This window comes from Trachypithecus francoisi, unplaced genomic scaffold, assembly GCF_009764315.1.
Source record: "Trachypithecus francoisi isolate TF-2019V2 unplaced genomic scaffold, Tfra_2.0 Lachesis_group17, whole genome shotgun sequence".
Taxonomy (NCBI): Eukaryota; Metazoa; Chordata; class Mammalia; order Primates; family Cercopithecidae; genus Trachypithecus; species Trachypithecus francoisi.
Window position 1 is genome coordinate 107,601,232 of NW_022681462.1, and position 20,243 is coordinate 107,621,474.

Consider the following 20,243-nt stretch of genomic DNA (forward strand, 5'->3'; position numbering starts at 1 on the left):
TACATCCTGTGGAGCATGAACATGGGGCAAAGCTCTCTGGCACCACAGCCCGTGAGCCCACAGGACGAGCAGCCCACCTCGGAGGATGTGAGGCTTGTGGTCTCTGAAGGTGACTTCTAAGGGGATGACAGCAACAAAGATCAACCACCCAGCTCAACTCAACACTCTCTAACATCCAGCCGAAGAAGAGGCCACCACTTCCTTCTTTCTTAGTTTTATGAGCTTAAAAAAAAAAAAGGCATAAATAAATAAATAAATCCATTCTCAGGAAATGAAGCCATCACAGAGACAGGCCGAGGGATAACACTGGTCCTGAGACACCAGACAGAAACGTCCAAATGACTGAGATTTGGATGTTCAAGTGTGCGAGACACGAGATGAATGAAACACATGGACGGATGGAAAATCTGAGCAAAGGAAGCTGAAACCCTAGACATTTAAAAGACAAAACTAAATGAATGAGAGCAATACAGAACGTCAGCATGAATCCCTTCCATGGGGCTTGTTAGACAACTCGACCCAGGGGAGGAAAGAATAAAGACACCTGAGGACAAATCAAAATGAGGTATAAAAACTGAAACACAACAAAAATGAAAAAGAACAGAAAGAACAGATCAGAGCTGTGGGAAAATAGGAAACTCAGTAACAGGCAGTTACAGTTCTAGAAAGAGAGGAAAAAATAAAAAGGCAGAGGCATGTTCAAAGAGTTAATAATAAAGAGTTCCAAAATTAGTAAAAAACAACAATATCCAAGTAAAAACAATGCCCAAGAAGCCCAGAGAATCCCAAACAGGTTAATATGCCCATCCCTCAATGGCAAAACTCAACAAAACAAAACAAAGCCTCAACCTTTTACAATCAACTCCAGAAAGCCAAAGGTAAAGAAAACTCCATGAAAGTAGTCAAAACAAAAAACACTGAAAAAACTTTCAATCCAGAAATCCATACTCAGCAAAAATATCTTTTATAAATGTAGGGAAATTTACCTAAATATGCCTTCAGAACAAAAGCTGAGAGAATTCATTGGCAACAGACCAGCATCACGAGAAATGCTAAAGGATGTTCTCCAGGAAAAACTGTGATGTCAGACAGAATTGCAGATTACCTAAAGGCATAAAGGACAGTATGTCGAAAAGAGGATTGTTTTTAATTTGCTATAAGAATTACTGCTCACTGAAATCAAACAAAGAAACAATGTACTAGAGGTTCCTAAAAATATGGAAGCAAAACATATGCTAACTAGAGCAAAATATGAGAGGTAAGAAAACATGTAAATGTTACAGACACTAAAATGGTATACTGTCACATGGTAGTAGATACCTGTATTAGGCTGTTCTCACATTGCCATAAAGAAATACCTGAGATTGAGTAATTTATAAAGAAAAGAGGTTTAATTGGCTCACAGTTCTGCAGGCTGTACAGGAAGCATAGCGGCTTCTGCTTCTGGGGAGGCCTCATGGAGCTTCCAATCACGGTAGAAGACAAAGCGGGAGCAAGAGGTCACATATGGTGGGAGCAGGAGCAAAGGGGTGGGGGTGCTACACACTTTTACACAACCAGATCTCATGAGAACTCACTCACTATGAGGAGGACAGTACCAAGGGGATGGTGCTAAATCATCCATGAGAAATCCACCCCCACAATCCAATCCCTTACCACCAGGCTCCACCTACAATAGTATGATGATGATTCAACATGAGATTTGGGTGGGGACACAGATCCAAACCATATCAATAGTGTCAAGTGAAAGATGTATATAATAACACATCATCTGTAACTCCTGCTTTTTTTTTTCTGTTTGCTTGTTAGATGTGTAAAGAAAAAAACCAGGAGTTACTACTCTAATTTCGGACAAAATAGAATTTAAACCAATGACAATCAAAGAAGACAAAGAATGACCTCACATAACGTTAAAGGGTTCACAACAAGGAGACCTGATAATGCTAAGTGTGTATGGACTCAACACAGGAGCACCCAGATTCATAAAACACATACTTAGAAACCTATGAGGATACTTAGATACGGTAAGGGTGGGAGACTTTAACACCACACTGGTAGTATTAGGAAGAGTATGGAGACAGAAAACTAGAAAGACACTTGGGACCAGAACTCAATATTTGACCAAATGGACCTAATAGACATCTCCAGAGCTCTACACCCCAAAACAACAGAATATACATTATTCTCATCTGTACATGTTAGAAACTCTAAAATCAACCACACAATAGACCATAAAACAATTCTCAGTAAATTTAAAAAGAATATCAACCACATTCTTGAAATCAAAAATTATTTGAAACTAATGAGAACAAAGATACAACATATCAGAATCTCTGGAACACACCTAAAGAAGTGTTAAGATGAAAGTTTACAGTGCTGAACCCCCATATCAAAAAGTTTAAAAGACCTCCAATTAACAACCTAACATCATATCTTAAGGAATAAGAAAAAGAAAGGAGCAAACTAACAGAAGCTAGCAGAAGAAAAGAAATAAAGAAAATTAGAGTTGAGCTGCAACAGAAACACACATGAAAAAACATACAAAAGATTAGCAAAACCAGAATTTTGTTATTTAAAAAAATAAATAAGATGGATATACTGCTAGCCAGCCTAATAAATAAAAGAGAAAAGATCTAAATAAAAACAATCAGAAATGACAAAAAAGACTGACCCCACAGAAATACAAAAAAGAAACTATTATGAACACCTCTATGCACACAAACTAAGAAACCTAAAAGAAACGAATGAATTCCTAAAAACATACAACTTTCTAAGGCAGAACTAGTAAGAAATTCAAATGCTGAACAGACCAGTAACATAACAAGTTCCAAAACTAAATTAGTGATTAAAAAAAAAAAAAAAGCCTATCAACCAGAAAAACCCCAGGACCAGAAAGATTCACAACCAAAATCACAGACAAGTCAAGAAAAGCTGGTATCATTCCTAATGAAACTATTCCAAAATACTGAGGGGGAAGGATTCCTCCACAACTCATTCTAGGAAGCCAGCATCATTCCAGTACCAAAACCTGGCAGAGACATAACCAAAAAAAGGAAACTTCAGGCCAATATCCTTGATGAATATAGATGCAAAAATCCTCAACCAAATATTAACTGAATCCAGCAGCATATCAAAAAGCTTATCCACACAACTAGGTAGGCTTTATCCCTGGGATGAAAGGTTGGTTCAACAATACAAAACAAAAAAATGTAATTCATCACATAAACGTAACTAAAAACCAAAACCACATGATCATCTCAACATATGCAGAAAAGGCTTTTGATAAAATTCAACATCCCTTCATGTTAAAAACCCTCCACAAACTAGGTAATGAAGGTATATTCCTCAAAATAGTAAGAGCCATCTATGACAAATACACAGTCAATATCATACTGAATGGACAAAATCTGGAAGCATTCCCCTGGAGAACCAGAAGCAGACAGGGATGCCCACTCTCACCACTCCTATTCAACATAGTATTGGAAATTCCTAGCCAGAGCAATTAGGCAAGAGACAGAATTAAAAGGCATACAACTAGGAAGAGCGAAAGCCGAATTATCTCTGTTTGCAGACAATATTATTCTATACCTAGAAAACCTCATAGTCTCTGACCAAAAGCTCTCAGATCTGATAAACAACTTCAGCAAAGTTTCAGGATATAAAATGAACATACAAAACTCAGTAGCATTTCTAAACACCAATAACTTCCAAGGCAAGTGCCAAATCAAGCATGCAATCCCGTTCACCATAATCACACACAAAAATAAAATACCTAGGAGCACAGCTAAGCAGGGAGGTGAAATATCTCCATAACAAGAACTAGATAACAAGATAGCAAGAACTAGATAACACTGTTGAAAGAAATCAGAGATGACACAAACAAACAGAAAAACATTCCATGCTCATGGATAAGAAGAATCAATAGTGTTGAAATGGCCATAGTGTCCAAAGTAATTTACAGATTCAATGCTATTTCTTTCAAACAACCAAATATATTCTTCAAAGAATTAAAAAAAACTATTATAAAATTCATATGGGACAAAAAAAGAGCTTGAATAGCCAAGGCAATCTTCAGCAAAAGGAATAAAGCTGGAGGCACAACATTACCCAACTTCAAACTATACTACAAAGCTATACTATAAAGCTACAGTGATCAAAACAGCATGGTATTGTTACAAAAACAGACATAGGCCAATGGAACAGAGTAGCGAGCCCAGAAATAAAGCCACATACCTAAAATCATCTAATCTTCAACAAAGTCAACAAAAACCATCAATGTAGGAAGGACCCCCAATTCAATAAATGGAGCTGGTGATAACTGACTTGCCATATGGAGAAGATTGAAACTGGACCCTTCCTTTCACCATTCACTAAAATCAACTCAAATGCATTAAAGACTTAGATGTAAAACCTAAAACTATAAAAACTCTAGAAGGAAACCTAAGACATTCTGGACATAGGAACTGGCAAAGACTTCATGACAAAGACTCCAAAAGCAATTGGAACAAACCAAACACTGACAAATAGGATCAAATTAAAATAAAGAGTTTCTGCACAGCAAAATAAACCTATCAACAGAGTAAAAAGACAACATACAGAATAAAAGGAAATATTTTAAAACTATGCATCTAGCAAATATCTAATACCAGAATCCCTAAGTAACTTCAATAATCAAAAAAGATCAATAATCAAAAAAGAAATAATCCCATTAAAAAATGGGTAAAGGATATGAACAGACACTTCTAAAAAGAAGACATAAGAACTTATGGGAAGGGGTTAAAGCACCACTCCATAGGTAATACATGGTGGTAAACACTGGCAACAGAAGGCAAGAAATACCCCAGATCAGAAACATAAGACTGCACCTTAAGAATCAGGAAAAACACAACCAAAATAAGTCCAAAAGCAAGCACTGAGAAAATAATGAGCACAAAAATCAATGAACTTCAAAACCAAAATTTAAAAAATGAGATTTAAAACGTATCCTTTGAAAAGAACACTAAAATTGATAATTAAGTAGGGAGACTGATTTATTTTTAAAAAACAGAAAAGACCTAAATTAACAGTATTACAAATGGAAAAGGGGGGCATCACCACAGAACCCATAGACTTTAAACACATAAGAAATATTGCAAACAACTTTTTATCAATGGATTTCATTACTTAAAAAGGACAAAGTTCCTGAAAGAAAAAACTATCAAAATTCATTCAAGAATGACTAATGTAAATAACCCATTATCATAGAAGCTGAATTTATAGTTTAAAAAACCCTCAAAATAAAATTCCAGGCTCAAATGCATTCTGCATGAATTTTACCAAAGAAATAATGCAAATATTACAGGATATCTGTGGAACTATAAAAAGACACTTTCTTTTTTTTTTTTAATTTTGAGACAGACTCTCACTCTGTTGCCCAAGCTGGATTGCAGTGGCACAATCTCGGCTCACTGCAACCTCCATCTCCTGGGTTCCAGCAATTCTCCTGCCTCTCCTGAGTAACTGCGATTACAGGTGCCTGTCACTATGCATGGCTAATTTTTGTATTTTTAGTAGAGATAGGGTTTCACCATGTTGGCCAGGCTGGTCTCAATCTCCTGACCTCAGGTGATCCATCTGCTTTGGCCTCGCAAAGTGCTGGGATTACAAGCGAGAGCCACTGTGCCTGGCACAAAAAGACACTTTCTAATTCGTATTGACAGGCCAGGATTACACCCATACCCTGATGCCAAAACAGGCAAAGGCACAACATGAACAGAAACAAACCAATATCCAACGTGAACGTAGAGCAAATGTCCACAGATGAAATACAGCAAATTGAATCTAGTAATACATAAAAAGATGATACGCTGTGACCAAAGAGGATTTATCTCTAGAATGTAAGGTTATTTCAAATTACAGAATCAATGTGTAATTTACCATAAAAACAGACTAAAAATAAAACACTATTACCACAATAGATGAGAAACAAGTTTCACCATATTCAACATCTACTCCCAATAAAAATTTCATTAAACTAAGAGAAGGGAACTTCATCAAACCAAAAAAGGCATCTCTAAAGCACATACAGTGACATTTTACTTAATGATGAACGCTGAATGTTTTCCCTTTAAAATAGGAAATAAGGCAAGGTGGCCATTCTTCCCATTTCTACTAAATAGCATATTTGTGGTTTTACCCATTACAATAGGTCAACAGAAAAAAAGAAAAAGAGTACAAGTTGCTAAAAAATAAAAGAAACCCACAGAGTCTGTACTCCCGTCCCTGTTCTGCCTGAACAGGGTGCACATTTTCCCATATATATTTTTGACTAGTGACAATTCTGTTTTAAGGTAAATTTATATCCTTTGTCAATTTTTCTTTTGGACTTTTTAAGTTTCTCATTTCAGAAGCTTTTTAACATTAAAAATATAGCCATTCAACTATTTGTTTTGGAAATAATTTTCTATTTCATTGTTTTGCATTCATTTTACAACTTATCTACATTTCGTTTTGTCCTACATGATTTTGAAAAATTTCCTTATAGTCAGAATTGTTGTTCTCTTATGAATTATGCATTATAAAAGCCTTTACAAATCTCAAAAATCTTACAGATAAAGATGAAAGGCACATATTCCCTAAAGAATTCTCACCATCAGAGTTCAAATGAACACAATGAGAAATTATCCAAAACACAATAAGCAATTTCCCCCAAGGTTAAAAAAGACAAAAGTAACAAATTGCAGAATGAGGCAAAGCTTGCAGATATTTAAATTTTTAAGTAAAAAAATGTAAAATAAGTACTCTTAATAAATATAAATACCCAAAAGAAGTTATTATAAGTGTAACAACAAACATTTTAAAAATATCAAAACTAGTTCTGATGACCCTGAAGTAACTGAAGACCCCACACAGAATGTGGCACAGAGAAGTGAGGTGGGACAAGGTGGGTTCGGGTCCAGGCCCCACAAATGTGGCACAGAGAGGGGAAGTGGGACAAGGTGGGTTCTGGTCCAGGCCCCACAAATGTGGCACAGAGAAGGGAGGTGGGATGAGGTGGGTTCTGGTCCAGGCCCCACAAATGTGGCACAGAAGGGAGGTGGGATGAGGTGGGTTCGGGTCCAGGCCCCACAAGAGCAGACGCCAGGGCAGGACTCGCTGCGCAGCAGGTTCTGCAAGGGACCCTGGGCATGCACGAGGGCGAGAGAAGCAGCAAGGCCATGGTAGGGAGGGGTCGGACACTCACAGGACGGAAGAAGCAGGGACTAAGTGGGAGCAGCCGGGAGGAGCTGGGCCCAGCTCGTTAGCCAATTTTTACCAGGCGGCTAGTATGTGCCAGGCACTATTTCAGCCCGTCAAAAACTGTGGAAAAGAAAAAATCAAGGCTCAAATTTTAGTGAAGTTAAAAACTGGCATATTAAATATATTTCTATTGTTAAAGGTGTAAATATTAGGAGTTGGTCCCAAGGCATACTGTATTGCAATAACATTATTATTTTGTGTACACGTATACCAAATATAGATGGTAACCCTGGTCACCTCATTTACTACGTAAAGGTGTGCAAAGCATGAAAACGGACTTGCTCACCTTCCTAATACTTTTCCCAGAAGAACTAATGTTTAGAGAATTGTATATCATATAAAGAGTTAACTTTTTTGAGCATGCTGCCTTTCTTATCTGTTTGAAGCACATTTTTCTGTCTATTTAATGCAATTTTGAATTTTTGGGGTCATTCCATTTCAATTTTTACATAGCATCTTTTCCTTTTCAAAAGTGCTTATTTCGTGATGCTGCTGGAAAAATAGGTTTTAAATTCATTATGTTAATGTTAATCATTTTCAAATAATGAAGTTTTTTTTTTAAAAAAAGTTCAAACCATAGTCAGATGATTAATGAAGGATAAATTAAGAAAAACTGCAGTTAGTTTTTGAATAGTATCACACAAAGCAGGCACTCAAACCAGCGTTAGAATACAGCAGCAGCATGAGAAATCCTGTTACCACGCCAAAAATCATCCATATTCACCTTTTTTGGTTTGAACTATTTGCAGTACCTCCAAATCCCCCATTAGTGGAGGGATCTGTGAACGTGGGATTAGCACAACATTTTGTCTTGCTGAATGGGCACACTCATTCTCTGATTGAAGGGATGACACTTATCTTTTGTTTTAATGAACTGTTTGTTTTGTTTCGTTTTTTCGATTTATGTGCCTCTCCTCAGTCACATTAAAAGCCAGGACACAGCTCACCACATCTCCTTTACAAAGGTATTTGTAATTTTCTTTATTTGGCTTCATTACTTAACATCATGAGGTTGAATAAAGTATATTTGATTTATTATTTTTTCTATTTAATTCAAAGATACAGTGAAAACTCAGCATAACCTATTTATTCAAAGACAGGCATAATCAAGAAATACGTTGATTCTATTTGTACCATGGATAAATTTCTTACTTCATCTAATTATTTTTCTGCATTGCAGAGACTAGTATGGTTTCAAATAACGCAGTTACTCCAGTAGCTGGATACAGCGAAGGACACAAATGAAGAAGCTGAGAATGATGTGAGCAAAGAGAAGGCACGAGGCAGATCCGGGTCCAGACCCATCGCCACGAAACTCATGCTTTCTTGCATGGTAAGAAACTTGTCTTGGGGGCGGGCGTGATGACTCATACCTAAAATCTCAGCCCTTTGGGAGGCCAAGGCAGGAGGGTCGCTTAAGACCAGGAGTTCAAGATCAGCCTGGGCAACATAGTGGGATCCCATCTGTACAAAAAGTTAAAACGTTAGCCAGGGGTAGTGGCATGTGCCTGTGGTTCCAGCTACTTGGGAGGCTGGGCAGGGGCACTGCTTGAGCTGGGGTGTTTGGGGAGCTCAGGGCTGCAGTGAGCTACGATCATGCCACTGCAATCCAGCCAAAAAACTAAAACTAAAATAAGAAATGTATCTTAAGTTACCAGTATTTCCACATTTCACTGAAGAACCAAGGAGGTCTAGGTTGAATGGTACAACTCCATTCTTCTCAATGGAAATTGTGAAATGTGATTTTTCCATCTGCTCATCTGGGAAGAAGTACTGCTGTTCTAAGAAATAAATTACCCTCAGCAGCTTCACATGGAAGTGTGTGTTTTCTACAAACCCAGGCTGGCTAAAAGCACTTCCTTTCTCTGAGCAAGCTCCGCTGCCATGATCGGTTCAGCACAGAGCCAAACAGGCTGTCACTCTCTTAGACCCACTCACTGGGAATGTACTCACATTTCAGAATAGGGGAAAAAATGAACTCAAAATGACATAAGAGATCTCAGGAAACAAAACAACAGACACAACATAAGCCTAAAAATTAAGAAAAAGAATAAAATGCTCAATTAAAAGACACTGCAGAAAACCCAATAATTGAGAAATTCAACTGGCTAATCCTACCATTCTGAGAAAGACAATGAAAGTGTAACATTTCCTGGGCACACAGTGGTGTGTTAACTCCCAGCGCGGTACTAATGCAGACGCTACGTGATAGAAAAGTTCACAGACATGGTTCATCTCCATGGGTGCAGTGGCTCACGCCTGTAATCCTAGCACTTTGGGAGCCTGGCCAACATGGTGAAACCCCAGCTCTACTAAAATACAAAAAAAAAAAGCCGCAAATCGCTTGAACCCCAGAGGCAGAGGTTGCAGTGAGCCAATATCATGCCACTGCACTCCAGCCTGGGCAACAGAGCAAGACACCACCTCAAAAATAAAAAGTAAAATAAAATCTAATCGTACTTTCAAACCAACAGCCTCCCAGGGGTGACAGCTTAACATATAAAACAAAATAAAGTTGGCTTTATTTACCATGATCATTTCTCATTTACTAGAAACTCTGGCAATATCAGTGAGCTAAAGATTTATATCAACAGAAAATGGCGATAAAATCAGAAATCAGAAATTATTGTGATCAGCACTATCTACAGTAGCTGGCAGCATTCGTGGGAGCTGCCCATCCAGGCGGGAAGTGACGGGAACAGGCAAACCGAGGGCTGTGCCCTGGAGTGGCCGGGAGCAGGCAGGCAGGTGAGCGGTTCCCGGACCATGAGCAGGCAGTAGGAGCAGCCCCCTTCAGAACCCACAGCCAGGCCTAGGAACCCTCAGAGCTCTCCGTGCTCCCAGCTCCTCCATAAGGCCAGAGTCCTCTGTCTGCATCCAGCTGAACCCGGAGTTCCAGGGCTCACCTGGGAGACAACAGGAATCCAATCTCACCAACGAGAAAATAAGGCACACATGACCCTACCCTGAAAAGCCCCGTGCACTGAAGCATTCCCAAGAAAGGAGAGCAGGGGAGAGCAGGCAGCCTGAGCTCCCAGGAGAACTGCGGGGCCCAGAAGCCCAGCATTCCCCGCTGTGGGACTCTACCAGGGGACAGGCCGAGCTATCAGCTGGGATTCCCAAGCAATGCTGTCACCCTAGTCACAGATGCCTGAGCCAGCGGAGCAAGGACGGGTGCTGCTTTCCAGACAGAAGAGCAAAGGACCCAAGGAGCGTGTCATGAACAGAGCCTCCTCCTATGGGAACACCTGCCCAAAGCCTCTCCAGTGATACAGAAGAACCTTAAGCAGGGGGTTGACAGTAATTGATGGATATTTCTTAGCAAATTATGAAAATTATCATTTTATAATGAGAATTCTAAAAGCAAGATAGAAGATTCTATCTTGAGGATGAGTTTGATTTACAGAATAAACACCAGAAAAAGCCGGAAGGAAATCCATGAGCTGCTAGTCAGGTATAGACCAGGTCACAGGAACTTTCCTTCCTTGTACTTTTCCATCTCATATGCACTTTCAGTACGGATACCATGCCACTATTCACACAAACGTCAAAGGAATAAAGGAAATATATTTACTCCAAAGAAGGTGACAGATTCGAATCGTATCCCTGAAGGTTCCCTCCAGCTGCACAGCGGCACCCCAAACCCAAACTCCAGCCCTGGGTCAGCAAGGCAGGGCCTGCAGGATGCAATTCTGTGACCCTGGCCTGCTCCATTCACTTTCTCCATTCGGCCCGAGGCCAGTAAAGCAAAAGCCCCCTGAGACTTTGCACAGCCCACTGTGGTAACACCACACCCCCAGGCAGTGCCCTGCACCAGGTGACCCTAGTGCAGCTGAACCCTGGACCTCCCTCTGACTCCAGGCCTGTGTGTGCAGACCCCTCCCCATCCCATTCTCCCTTCCTCCTGCCAACATGGAAATTACAAATCTAAAAGCATTCCGATTCCACTCTGATAAAAACAAAAGAATCTGTAGGTCACGACAAAATTTGATAAAGCTTTGGAAGAAAATAATTGCGATACATAAAGCTCATAGCGTTTTCATAGATCTGTGCTGCTCCTCTCCTCAACTGAATAAAGAAGAGTTACATAGGAGAATGTTTACATCCCAACACTTACAAAGCTCGTAATTCACATATGCAGCTGTTTCCTAGTGGGTTTGTATCTTATTCTGATAGGAAAGCTTTCAGTTTACCTCCTTTTTTTCAGCTACTAGCTTTTCCTCTTTATTCGATTACTAAATTTACAGTATTATTAACATAGAAATTAATTTTTTGATATAACTAAATCTTATATAAGGGTTATACATTACAAAGTATATTATGATTTGTTCTACTTCATTTTTGTTGCTACAAAGAACAAATATTTTTTATATACAGAGAGTGGTCTTATCTGTGCATGTCATTATCCTTTATTATCTTTTGTTATTAGCAGTTTCAGAGTTTGGTTCTAATTTCTTAACTCTTAGCCAAGCATCATTGTTTTAGACATTGTACTATCCCAAAATTTTGACGGTCATAAGGCATGTCTGATACTACAACTCCTAACATCAGAATAGTAAAACACTTAAGAAACAGTACACTTTACTGCACTAATCTAGAAAGCTAAAGAGAAAATAATTTGGAAGTCCACATGATTTCTTTCATCTCTGGATTTCAAATGAACCACTTTTAAAAAAATACGATTTATTTAGATTATAATGTATTTTAGTTACAAATTCATGTTCTCAATACCTTTCAAATTCTTAACACCAGTTTAGATAATGGTAACGTCAGAGGTTTCTTTCTAAAGCAGTTACAGTATAGGTAATTGACAAAGCTTCTGCTAGTTCAGCTTCAATAAATTTAATGTCATATCTCTGCAGAGTTTTTGTTTACGAACAATCCATCTTGAAGCACCAAATCCGGAGAATATCACATAGTACTCGGCACGATCTCAACATCGTTTTACTGCTGTGTGTGGGGAGGGGCTGCACCAGCCGTTGCCATCTACACGACTTACGAACCTGTTCCCATTTTGTACTACAACCTCAAGTACAATAAAACAGTTGTATATTCCTCCTGATTCTTGTTTCCTAATTCCTGTTATCTTTTTGTCTCACAAGAAATGACCACTTAAAGGAAATGCGTTTGGGGCCATTTCTCAGCCTTTGCACGTGGGATAGAGACGTCTCTCTCCCAATCAGACCCTCAGGGGCTGCAGCCACCATGGGGACCACCCCTCAGCTGCCTTCTCTATGGTCTTCTGTGTAAGTGGGGAGCATCAGCAGTACCCCAGGGGTGTTAAAGGAATGAAGCCCTCCAAAGAGCTCTTAGTACCTAGTAGAGGTTAGCAATTAGGTAAGTACTTCTAGGGGTTCTGGGCTCAAATTCCCCATATTTCTAAGAAGATATTCCCTAAAAGCTATATTATTTACCTAAAAAGACCAATTAGCTTCCCACAGCTGCTATGACAACATTTCCTCAAACTTAGTGGATTAAAACAATGCACATTTATCTTCTCACAGTTCTGCAAGCCAGAAGTCCAGGATCAAATTCCTCCAGAGGCTCCAGGGAGCCTCCTTCCTGCCTCCTCTGGCTCTGGTGGCTGCAGGTGCCCCGGCCTGTGAATGCGTCTCTCCCGTCTCAGTCTCAGTACTAGCCTCGCCTTCCGTGTGCCAGTCTCCAAACTCCATCTCCTCTCGCTTATAAGGACATGTGGACTTGTATTTAGGGGCCACTCAAATAATGTAAGGATCCTTCATCTAAGATCCTTAAAGACACACGTTGCACGACCTCATCTGTGGAAGAGAGAACACGTTTGAGCTGCTCTACGCTGTGTCGTGGCTGCTTGTCTAGAATTTGCCTCTCAGGAGGTCAGGGCCCCACTGGCCTGGTCTGAGAGGTGTTCTACTCTATTTTTATCTTTGGCTTCCAGCTCAGTGTGTGGCAATTAATAGGTGCTCAATCATTCTTCTCTAAATTCTGCGTGTCTGTGTCTGCACACACGTAAGGTGCATCATGATAAAGCACTTCTCCAAATGGCACTTAATCGTCACCAAACCCCCATCTTTCGCAAGGAGGCCTGAGACGCAGAACTACTTCCCATCACCGTTCCCCGTCCCTCGCTCTCCCTCAGGCACGGAGGTCGTAAAATCTCTAGTGTTTCCGAGGAGGTAACACAAAGGCTGGACTTTCTCTACCTTGCTACAGACCACGATCGTTTTAGGAATAAAACCAGACTTGGATTTCTTTCAAGAGCATATGACCTATGCTAACTACGACCAAGTCAGCACACGTTTCTAAAAACACTGCATCTAACTCATCGTGTCTAAAAACACTGCATCTAACTCATCGGGTTCTGGATGTCCCCAGGTTTAAGGTATAAGAAGTACTTTCAAATTCTTCAGTACATAATGAAAACTTAATCATGTAAAAAGGCAAACTGATAGAGCCATTTTGCAAAATATAATTATCTGCAGAGAAATCATTAAGGATAATCTTGAGCAGGATACAGCTGAGAAATAGAATAAATTATATTACCATTAAACTTATGCTGATGTGAAAAATTAAAATCAAAATATAGCTATTCTAAAAATATGAAAGCACAATTTTACTTAAATCCAAATAAACTGATCATAAATACAAAATAAATTCTCAGTTCAAAAACCAGAAACGGAACTTTCTCTCTTGTTCATAGAAACACATACATCTAATTCAGATATATAGTTACTGGCTCAGCTGACTCATGGGTCAGCACCACGCAGCGGGGCAGAACAGAGTTCCCCAGGCTATGTCCCTCTGAAAGCAGCCCCTTCCACGGGCTCACAGCAGCACAGGACCCAGGTCCCACTTCCCCTCTAGACGCCCGACCGAGATGGGCCCATTCATAGCCACGGGTGGACCGAGGCCCTGGGGGAGCGGGTCCCCTGCAGGAAGGGGCGTAGGTCGGGGGGCAGGTGCTGCGCCAGGTGAGATGCAGCCTCCAGGAGAGGCAGCTGAGCAAAGGCCCTGGGCCGAGGCAGGCAGTGCTCTACACGCCCAACCGAGGTGTGCGAAGGCCCCAAGTGAGGAAGGATGCACCCGCGGGGCCTGCGGTTATGCTCTGGCCTGGGAAGGCCAGAACACAACCCTGTTCTGACCTGAGCTGCAGAGAGGAGTTTTGGAAAGGAGCACGCAGAATGCCCAGCAGGGGCAGGGGTAGGCTCAGGGCAGTGGCAGGGGTAGGTGCAGGGCAGTGGCAGGAGCAGGGGTAGGTGTAGGGCAGGGGCAGGGGTGAGGGGTGGTGGGTGCAGGGCATGGACAGGGTAGGGGCAGGGGCAGAGTGTTTGGCGCAGGTCAGAGGCAGGAGTGGGGGTGGGGGCAGGGGCAGGGGTAGGTGCAGGGGCAGGGATAGGCATGGGGCAGGGGTAGGGGCAGGGGCAGGGATAGGCATGGGGCAGGGGTAGGTGCAGGGGCAGGGATAGGCATGGGGCAGGGGTAGGGGCAGGGGCAGGGATGGGCATGGGGCAGGGGTAGGTGCAGGGGCAGGGATGGGCATGGGGCAGGGGTAGGGGCAGGAGCTGGTATAGTCACAAAGGCAGGGGTGGGGCCAGGGCAGATGCAGGGGCAGGCACAGGGAAGGCTCTGAGGCAGGGCTGGGGACAGTGGCAGATGCGGGGCCCTTGGCCTCCTGGGCACCAGATTCTAAAAGGAGGGTAGCTGGGACCCCAGACTACCGAAGGCCTCCCTGTTCGGAGTGAAAGGATTTGCTGCCAAATCCAGAATAGGTGATGATTTTGCTCAGAATAACTGGCAGCTGTATCCCACTTCACAAATGCAGATTATTTTCTAAACACCAGCTCAACCAACAGAAATGTTCTCCCATGGAATCTGAGTTGTCCCCATGGCTGTGCCCTTACCTATAATAATTTATTAACTACACAATAAAACATCTGCAACTATAAGCATTCTTTACAGAAGTGGAATGTAATTCTTGCACAGGATTTGTCATTTAAACTATTTTGATGAAGGTAGGAGTAATCACAGTGATTTCCTGGTCAGTCCATACCTAGAGGCCACTGCCACTGGCTGGATACAAGAAGAAAGTTTGCCTTCTGGAGCTGGCCAATAAAAACAAGAGGAAATAAAACAAGAGGAAAAGTAAATTTATAAAATGGAGGCTAATAAATAAAAACAAATAAAATAAAGAGGAAATAAAAACAAGAGGAAAAGTAAATTTATAAAATGGAGGCTAAAAAGCACATGATATTGAGGACACTTGATTCTAATGTTCTATGTGATTGTTTTTATAATAACACAATTCGATGCTGTCATCAAATGATGTTCACCCAAATGTCGAGTGAATGCTGGTGCCTCCCAAAGTTGACACTCAGAATCTTGACAGTGGAGGGGCACCTTTTTCATTAATAGTAATGCGGGTTGTTGCAAAGTAACAGGCCACGCAGTGATCTAGGTTTCAAGTCAAGAGAAGTGAATGACATGCAGTTGCTTTACAAAGGGTAACAGATAAAACAGATTTAAAACTTAGCAGTTTAGGAGTTAGCAGCCTCTGAAGTTTAATACTTTATGCACTAAAATATAACTTTACATTTTATAAATGTTTAGAACACTATCCCCTAAATTAGAAGCATATTCACTTTCTTAAATCCAAAGTCTTCGCTAAATTAAAATGTAGTTAGTTTATAATAATATTTATAAGATGTAAAAATGTAGACTCCTTAAAAAGCAAACTATTTTACCATGTAATTCTAATTGCAAAATCACATCCTCATATTCACAGCACTGTTAATAGTATTTATTAAAGTGTGCAAGGGGGGAAAACAGGAAGGTTCAGGTTGATGTGGTGAAGAAGCAACATGGTCCCTGGAAGGCAGCCAGAAATGGGTGAGCTTTTGGGAGGCCTTCTTGTTTAGAGGGGCAGAGGATGAAGAGCCAGAGGCTGGGGTCAGTCCTCAGGTGAGGGGTTATGCCCACATAGGGGAGCTTAGCATTTAATACAGAAATAGAAAAGATAATCTCGGCTTCCTGAGTTTTACGTCGAACTTTAGTATGGACTGGGGGAAAGTGACATCTAGTGTTAGCTGAAAATAATCCAAAGTCGACTATTCAAAACTACAATCATGACAACATGCAGTAACCAGCTGGACAACAGTAACAAGTACACACCAGTTCAAGGTACATTTTCCACCAACTCCTGAGTGCATTTTTCCTCCAAAAGCATGTTTTTAACCTTCCTTGTTGTGTCTCACTCGACAGAAATACCTCTAGAATCTAATTAAAGAGCGAGTTTCTGAGGGATTTGGAATCAGATGCAAAGTGACCTTCAGAACCCAAGCACATATTCCACAGGTGAGAAGCCAGAGCCAGAGAGAATGGCAGTTCCCGAGGTGGGGGTTATCTGAGTTCCCTGGAACCCTGATCTCCCTCCTTCCCTCTCCATTTCCATAAGCACCTGCCTGTGCCTGCCCCTTGCCCAGCACTGCAGGAGCTAGGGATGTGCAGCAGAACCTGAGAGCAGCTCCTCTTTGGGGTCCCTCGTGCACCTGTTGCCACATGCTACATGAGCTAACAGGAAAGCCAGAAAATCACACTGCTAAGTAAGTCTATCCCGAATATACCCATTTAGTAAATAGAGGGCCTGCGGTGCAAACACAAACTCTCTGAGAACTGCAAGGCCAGCCCCTCCGCCAATTCACTCAGAGCCTCATGGGGTATCTTGGGAAGGAGATCTAAATTAAAACTGAAGCTTAAATGCCTTGTCTACAGTCATCAGCCATAAAGATATCCAGAGATAAGAAGTTGTTGCTCTACACACACCATTCAGAAAACAAGGCAATTTTAACATCCCATATTGGGGAGGGGAGGCACACTTTTCTTAATTGAACCTCGTCCAAATATTTATTGGGGAACATGTCTCCATGTCTCCTGGTAAAATCAGGTAATTGCCTGCTTTATAATGCGTGAGTTTTGCTTATGATGTCATAGACATCAACAGAAATTCTACAATTGAAATTAAAGATGAGTCAGCAAGGATGAGAAACAGACCCAAAGCATAGAAGGAATGGGTAACCTTCTCAGGAGGTCAGAGGCTTCATTCATCTCATGCAGCAATTCCTATCTGTAAACAGATGATTAAGTGGTGCCCTCAGCAAATGCACTTTTAAAATGACCTACTGTGCTCTCCCTTTCAGTGGGTGAGCTCATCGTATAAACGGGCACGTTCCTAGCTCATGCCAAGGATTCTTCCCGTGCCCCAGACGGAAGAAGTGTTGTCATTTAAAAGCAGCAAATATGCTGTAAACATCAACCAATAGTAGTCTTTGAAGCTACAAGCAAGACACACTTAGCACATTGTACTGAGGGTTGTCTGCCCGTGGGATTTTACCCCCAAAATCCAGGTATGGTCAGAGACAGAGCTCCATGAACTGACTTAACTTAGAAAAAGACATCAGGAACAGGCACGTGAAAGGGGACACAAGACAGTTTTGCTACTGAACAGGAGACCTTCAAACGTGGCCAAATTCCATGATTCAGACAAGGAGTCATGAAAAAGAATGTGCACAGTTTCGACTCCAGATAGAAAAAAATATGACTAGAAAGGTAAGATTTAGAAAAGACTTTCATCTTTTTCCAGTTAAAAGCACCAAGTTCTCTTCGCTGAAATGATGAAATAATTACACAAGTTGAATAATATTATGCAGTTATGGTAAGAAAATAATTCTGCACAGTTGTCTCTGCCATTCAGTAAGGATGACAGTGTATGCTAAGAACATTCAAGACAAACCTGCCAACACCGATACTTAACAGATTCGTTTTAAATAAATAAGAATCTGAGCTAACATGACCATGTCTAATGTCTAAGGTAGGCTAAGGTGTCTAAGGTATGCTCAGCACCTACCTAATTACTTATGACTGCAAAGTTAGGAGTCGTGGTCTTAAAACGCTCCAACTTAGTGTAATAATTGGCTTCCAACGCTGAAAAAAAGTTCCTTTCAAATACAATTCAGATAGGCTGTTTCAAATAATCAAGGTCCTTATTACAAAGAAAGCACCAATCACATCGTGTAGCAAACAGGTGAGCAGAGGCCACCCTTGACTGGAAAACATCAAATTCAGCACCTTAATTAACACTGAGCACAAACGAGAACATTTACTAGAATACGCGCAGTTGCTGCATTTGTTGACGTTATTGCCAATAACTAACTCATCAAGTGGGTCAATTACGAAGTATGATGAATCCTCTTCAAAGCTTCTTCTATAATTACAATGATTAAAAGCAAGACTTGCTGCAAGAATGTCTCGAGAAAAACGCACAATTCCTAACCATGGGAGGGCATCATTTTAAAGCTGAAGGCAGTGACCAGACGGAAAGCTGTGATTCCAGAGCGCCTGCAGTTTTTACTGCAGTTTATTTCCAGGTAATCTCCGCATATTTTCTCGGGTTTGATTACCATGGGCAACAGTGGGATGGCTATTCATGTTACAGGGTACGTCAAGAAATAAACACCCACATTTTACATGAAATCTAATTTTCATATTTTGTAGTAAAAGCCCAGAAAGGTACGACTTGAATGAAAATGCATCTATCTCTATAATTGTTTTTAACATCACACAGTAGCTACAACCACTGTCCTAGTTTAGAATCGTTATTATGACAACAGGAACGTGTGGCAGCCCTCAACCTGTGGCCTTCTGAACCGTCTCTCTGCTGTCCTATTCCTGGTGGCTCCAGGGACTGGGAACTCCTGGGGAAGGAATCCTAAAGGAGTGGTTGTCAATGCATTTTCATGAACAGCCGCGCTCCTAGGCAGCTTCCTAGGGCTGGGGTGGCCACGTGCTCCCTTAAACTGTTTTCACAACTTGGGGCTGTGCTGTGGGTGGCAACTTGAAGGTTTCCAAGAACTTTTCGTTTTTCTTTGAACCAACATTTGTTTTCTGTCAATCAATAGTTTAGTTATTTAAAAGTAAGAAAGTGGAGAGGGAGTTATTTAGGGTAAGAACTAGAATAGACTTCAAAAAAAGAAAACCGTATTACCCAGTTGGCGTCCCAGCGGCTCCCCGAATGGCCAAGAGCCCCCAGCACCTGCCGAGGCCACACCTGGCCAGGCTCACTCCAGCCAGCTCGGACCTGGCCTGGGAGCCAGAAGGCTGCAGGGGGGACGCTCCGGTCCGCACCACCGCCTGGGCCCAAAGGAGCTGCTCCTGGGAAGGAACGTGGGGCCGATCTCAAATTCCAAATCTGGAAAGCGTTACCTCCCACGCAGTTTAGGGAAGCCCGGGCACCTCAAAACCAAGCCTCGCAAGACACTCGAAGAGCAAAGCCTGCAAGTTTCCAGTAAGACACTGGGCTGGAGGGAGCAGAGCGGCCGGGGGCAGGTGCCCATTGCTTCCCGAGGCTCCGGCGTCCACCCTCCGACCAGCCGCCCGCGGAGACAGGGAAGGGGTCGCGGGGAGCGAGGTGGGCGTAGGGGGAGGAGGGGTGGAGGGAGAAGGGTACGAAGGAGAAGGAAGGGGGCCGGGGTGCAGGGGCGCGGAGGGGCCGCACTCACCCGCGCAGGCACCAGCAAGCAGCCCGGACGTCCGCGGGGGGCGGCCGGGGGCGGGGGTCCCTCGGTGCTCATCGCCACCCCTGCGGCTGGGTCCGCGCTCCGGGCCGGCGGAGCTCCACGCCAGAACCCCGCCCCGGAGCCAGGAGCCTGGCGTCCGCGCCCCTCTGCCGGCTCCGGCTCCAGCTCAGGTTCCACCGGGGCGCAGAGCTGGGGAACCCGAGCTCCGCCCGCCGCCCGGGAGCGCCGCCCACGCAGACCCGCCCCGGGGAAGGAGGGGCCGGGCGCGCACCCGCGGGGAGGACGGCGAGCGCGGGTCCGCCGGAGTCGGGAGAGGGGCGCTCCCACGGGGCGGGAAACCGGCGCGCGACTCCGGGGAAAGTGCCGGGATGGGGGGACAGGGGCGCTCCCGCGGAGGTGGAGGGGGCACCATCGCGGGGC

At 42.6% G+C, this 20,243-nt stretch overlaps 1 protein-coding gene across 1 annotated transcript in view; it reads right to left on the bottom strand.

The window, feature by feature from the left end:
• Positions 1-20,008, bottom strand: part of SNTG2 (syntrophin gamma 2) — a 353,789-nt gene extending 333,781 nt beyond the window's left edge. The window contains exon 1 of the mRNA XM_033176694.1: positions 19,806-20,008. Within this exon, the coding sequence (XP_033032585.1) occupies positions 19,806-19,877 (72 nt within the window). The 5' untranslated portion in view covers positions 19,878-20,008. The remainder of the gene's footprint in view (positions 1-19,805) is intronic.
• Between the last annotated feature and the right edge of the window lie 235 nt (positions 20,009-20,243).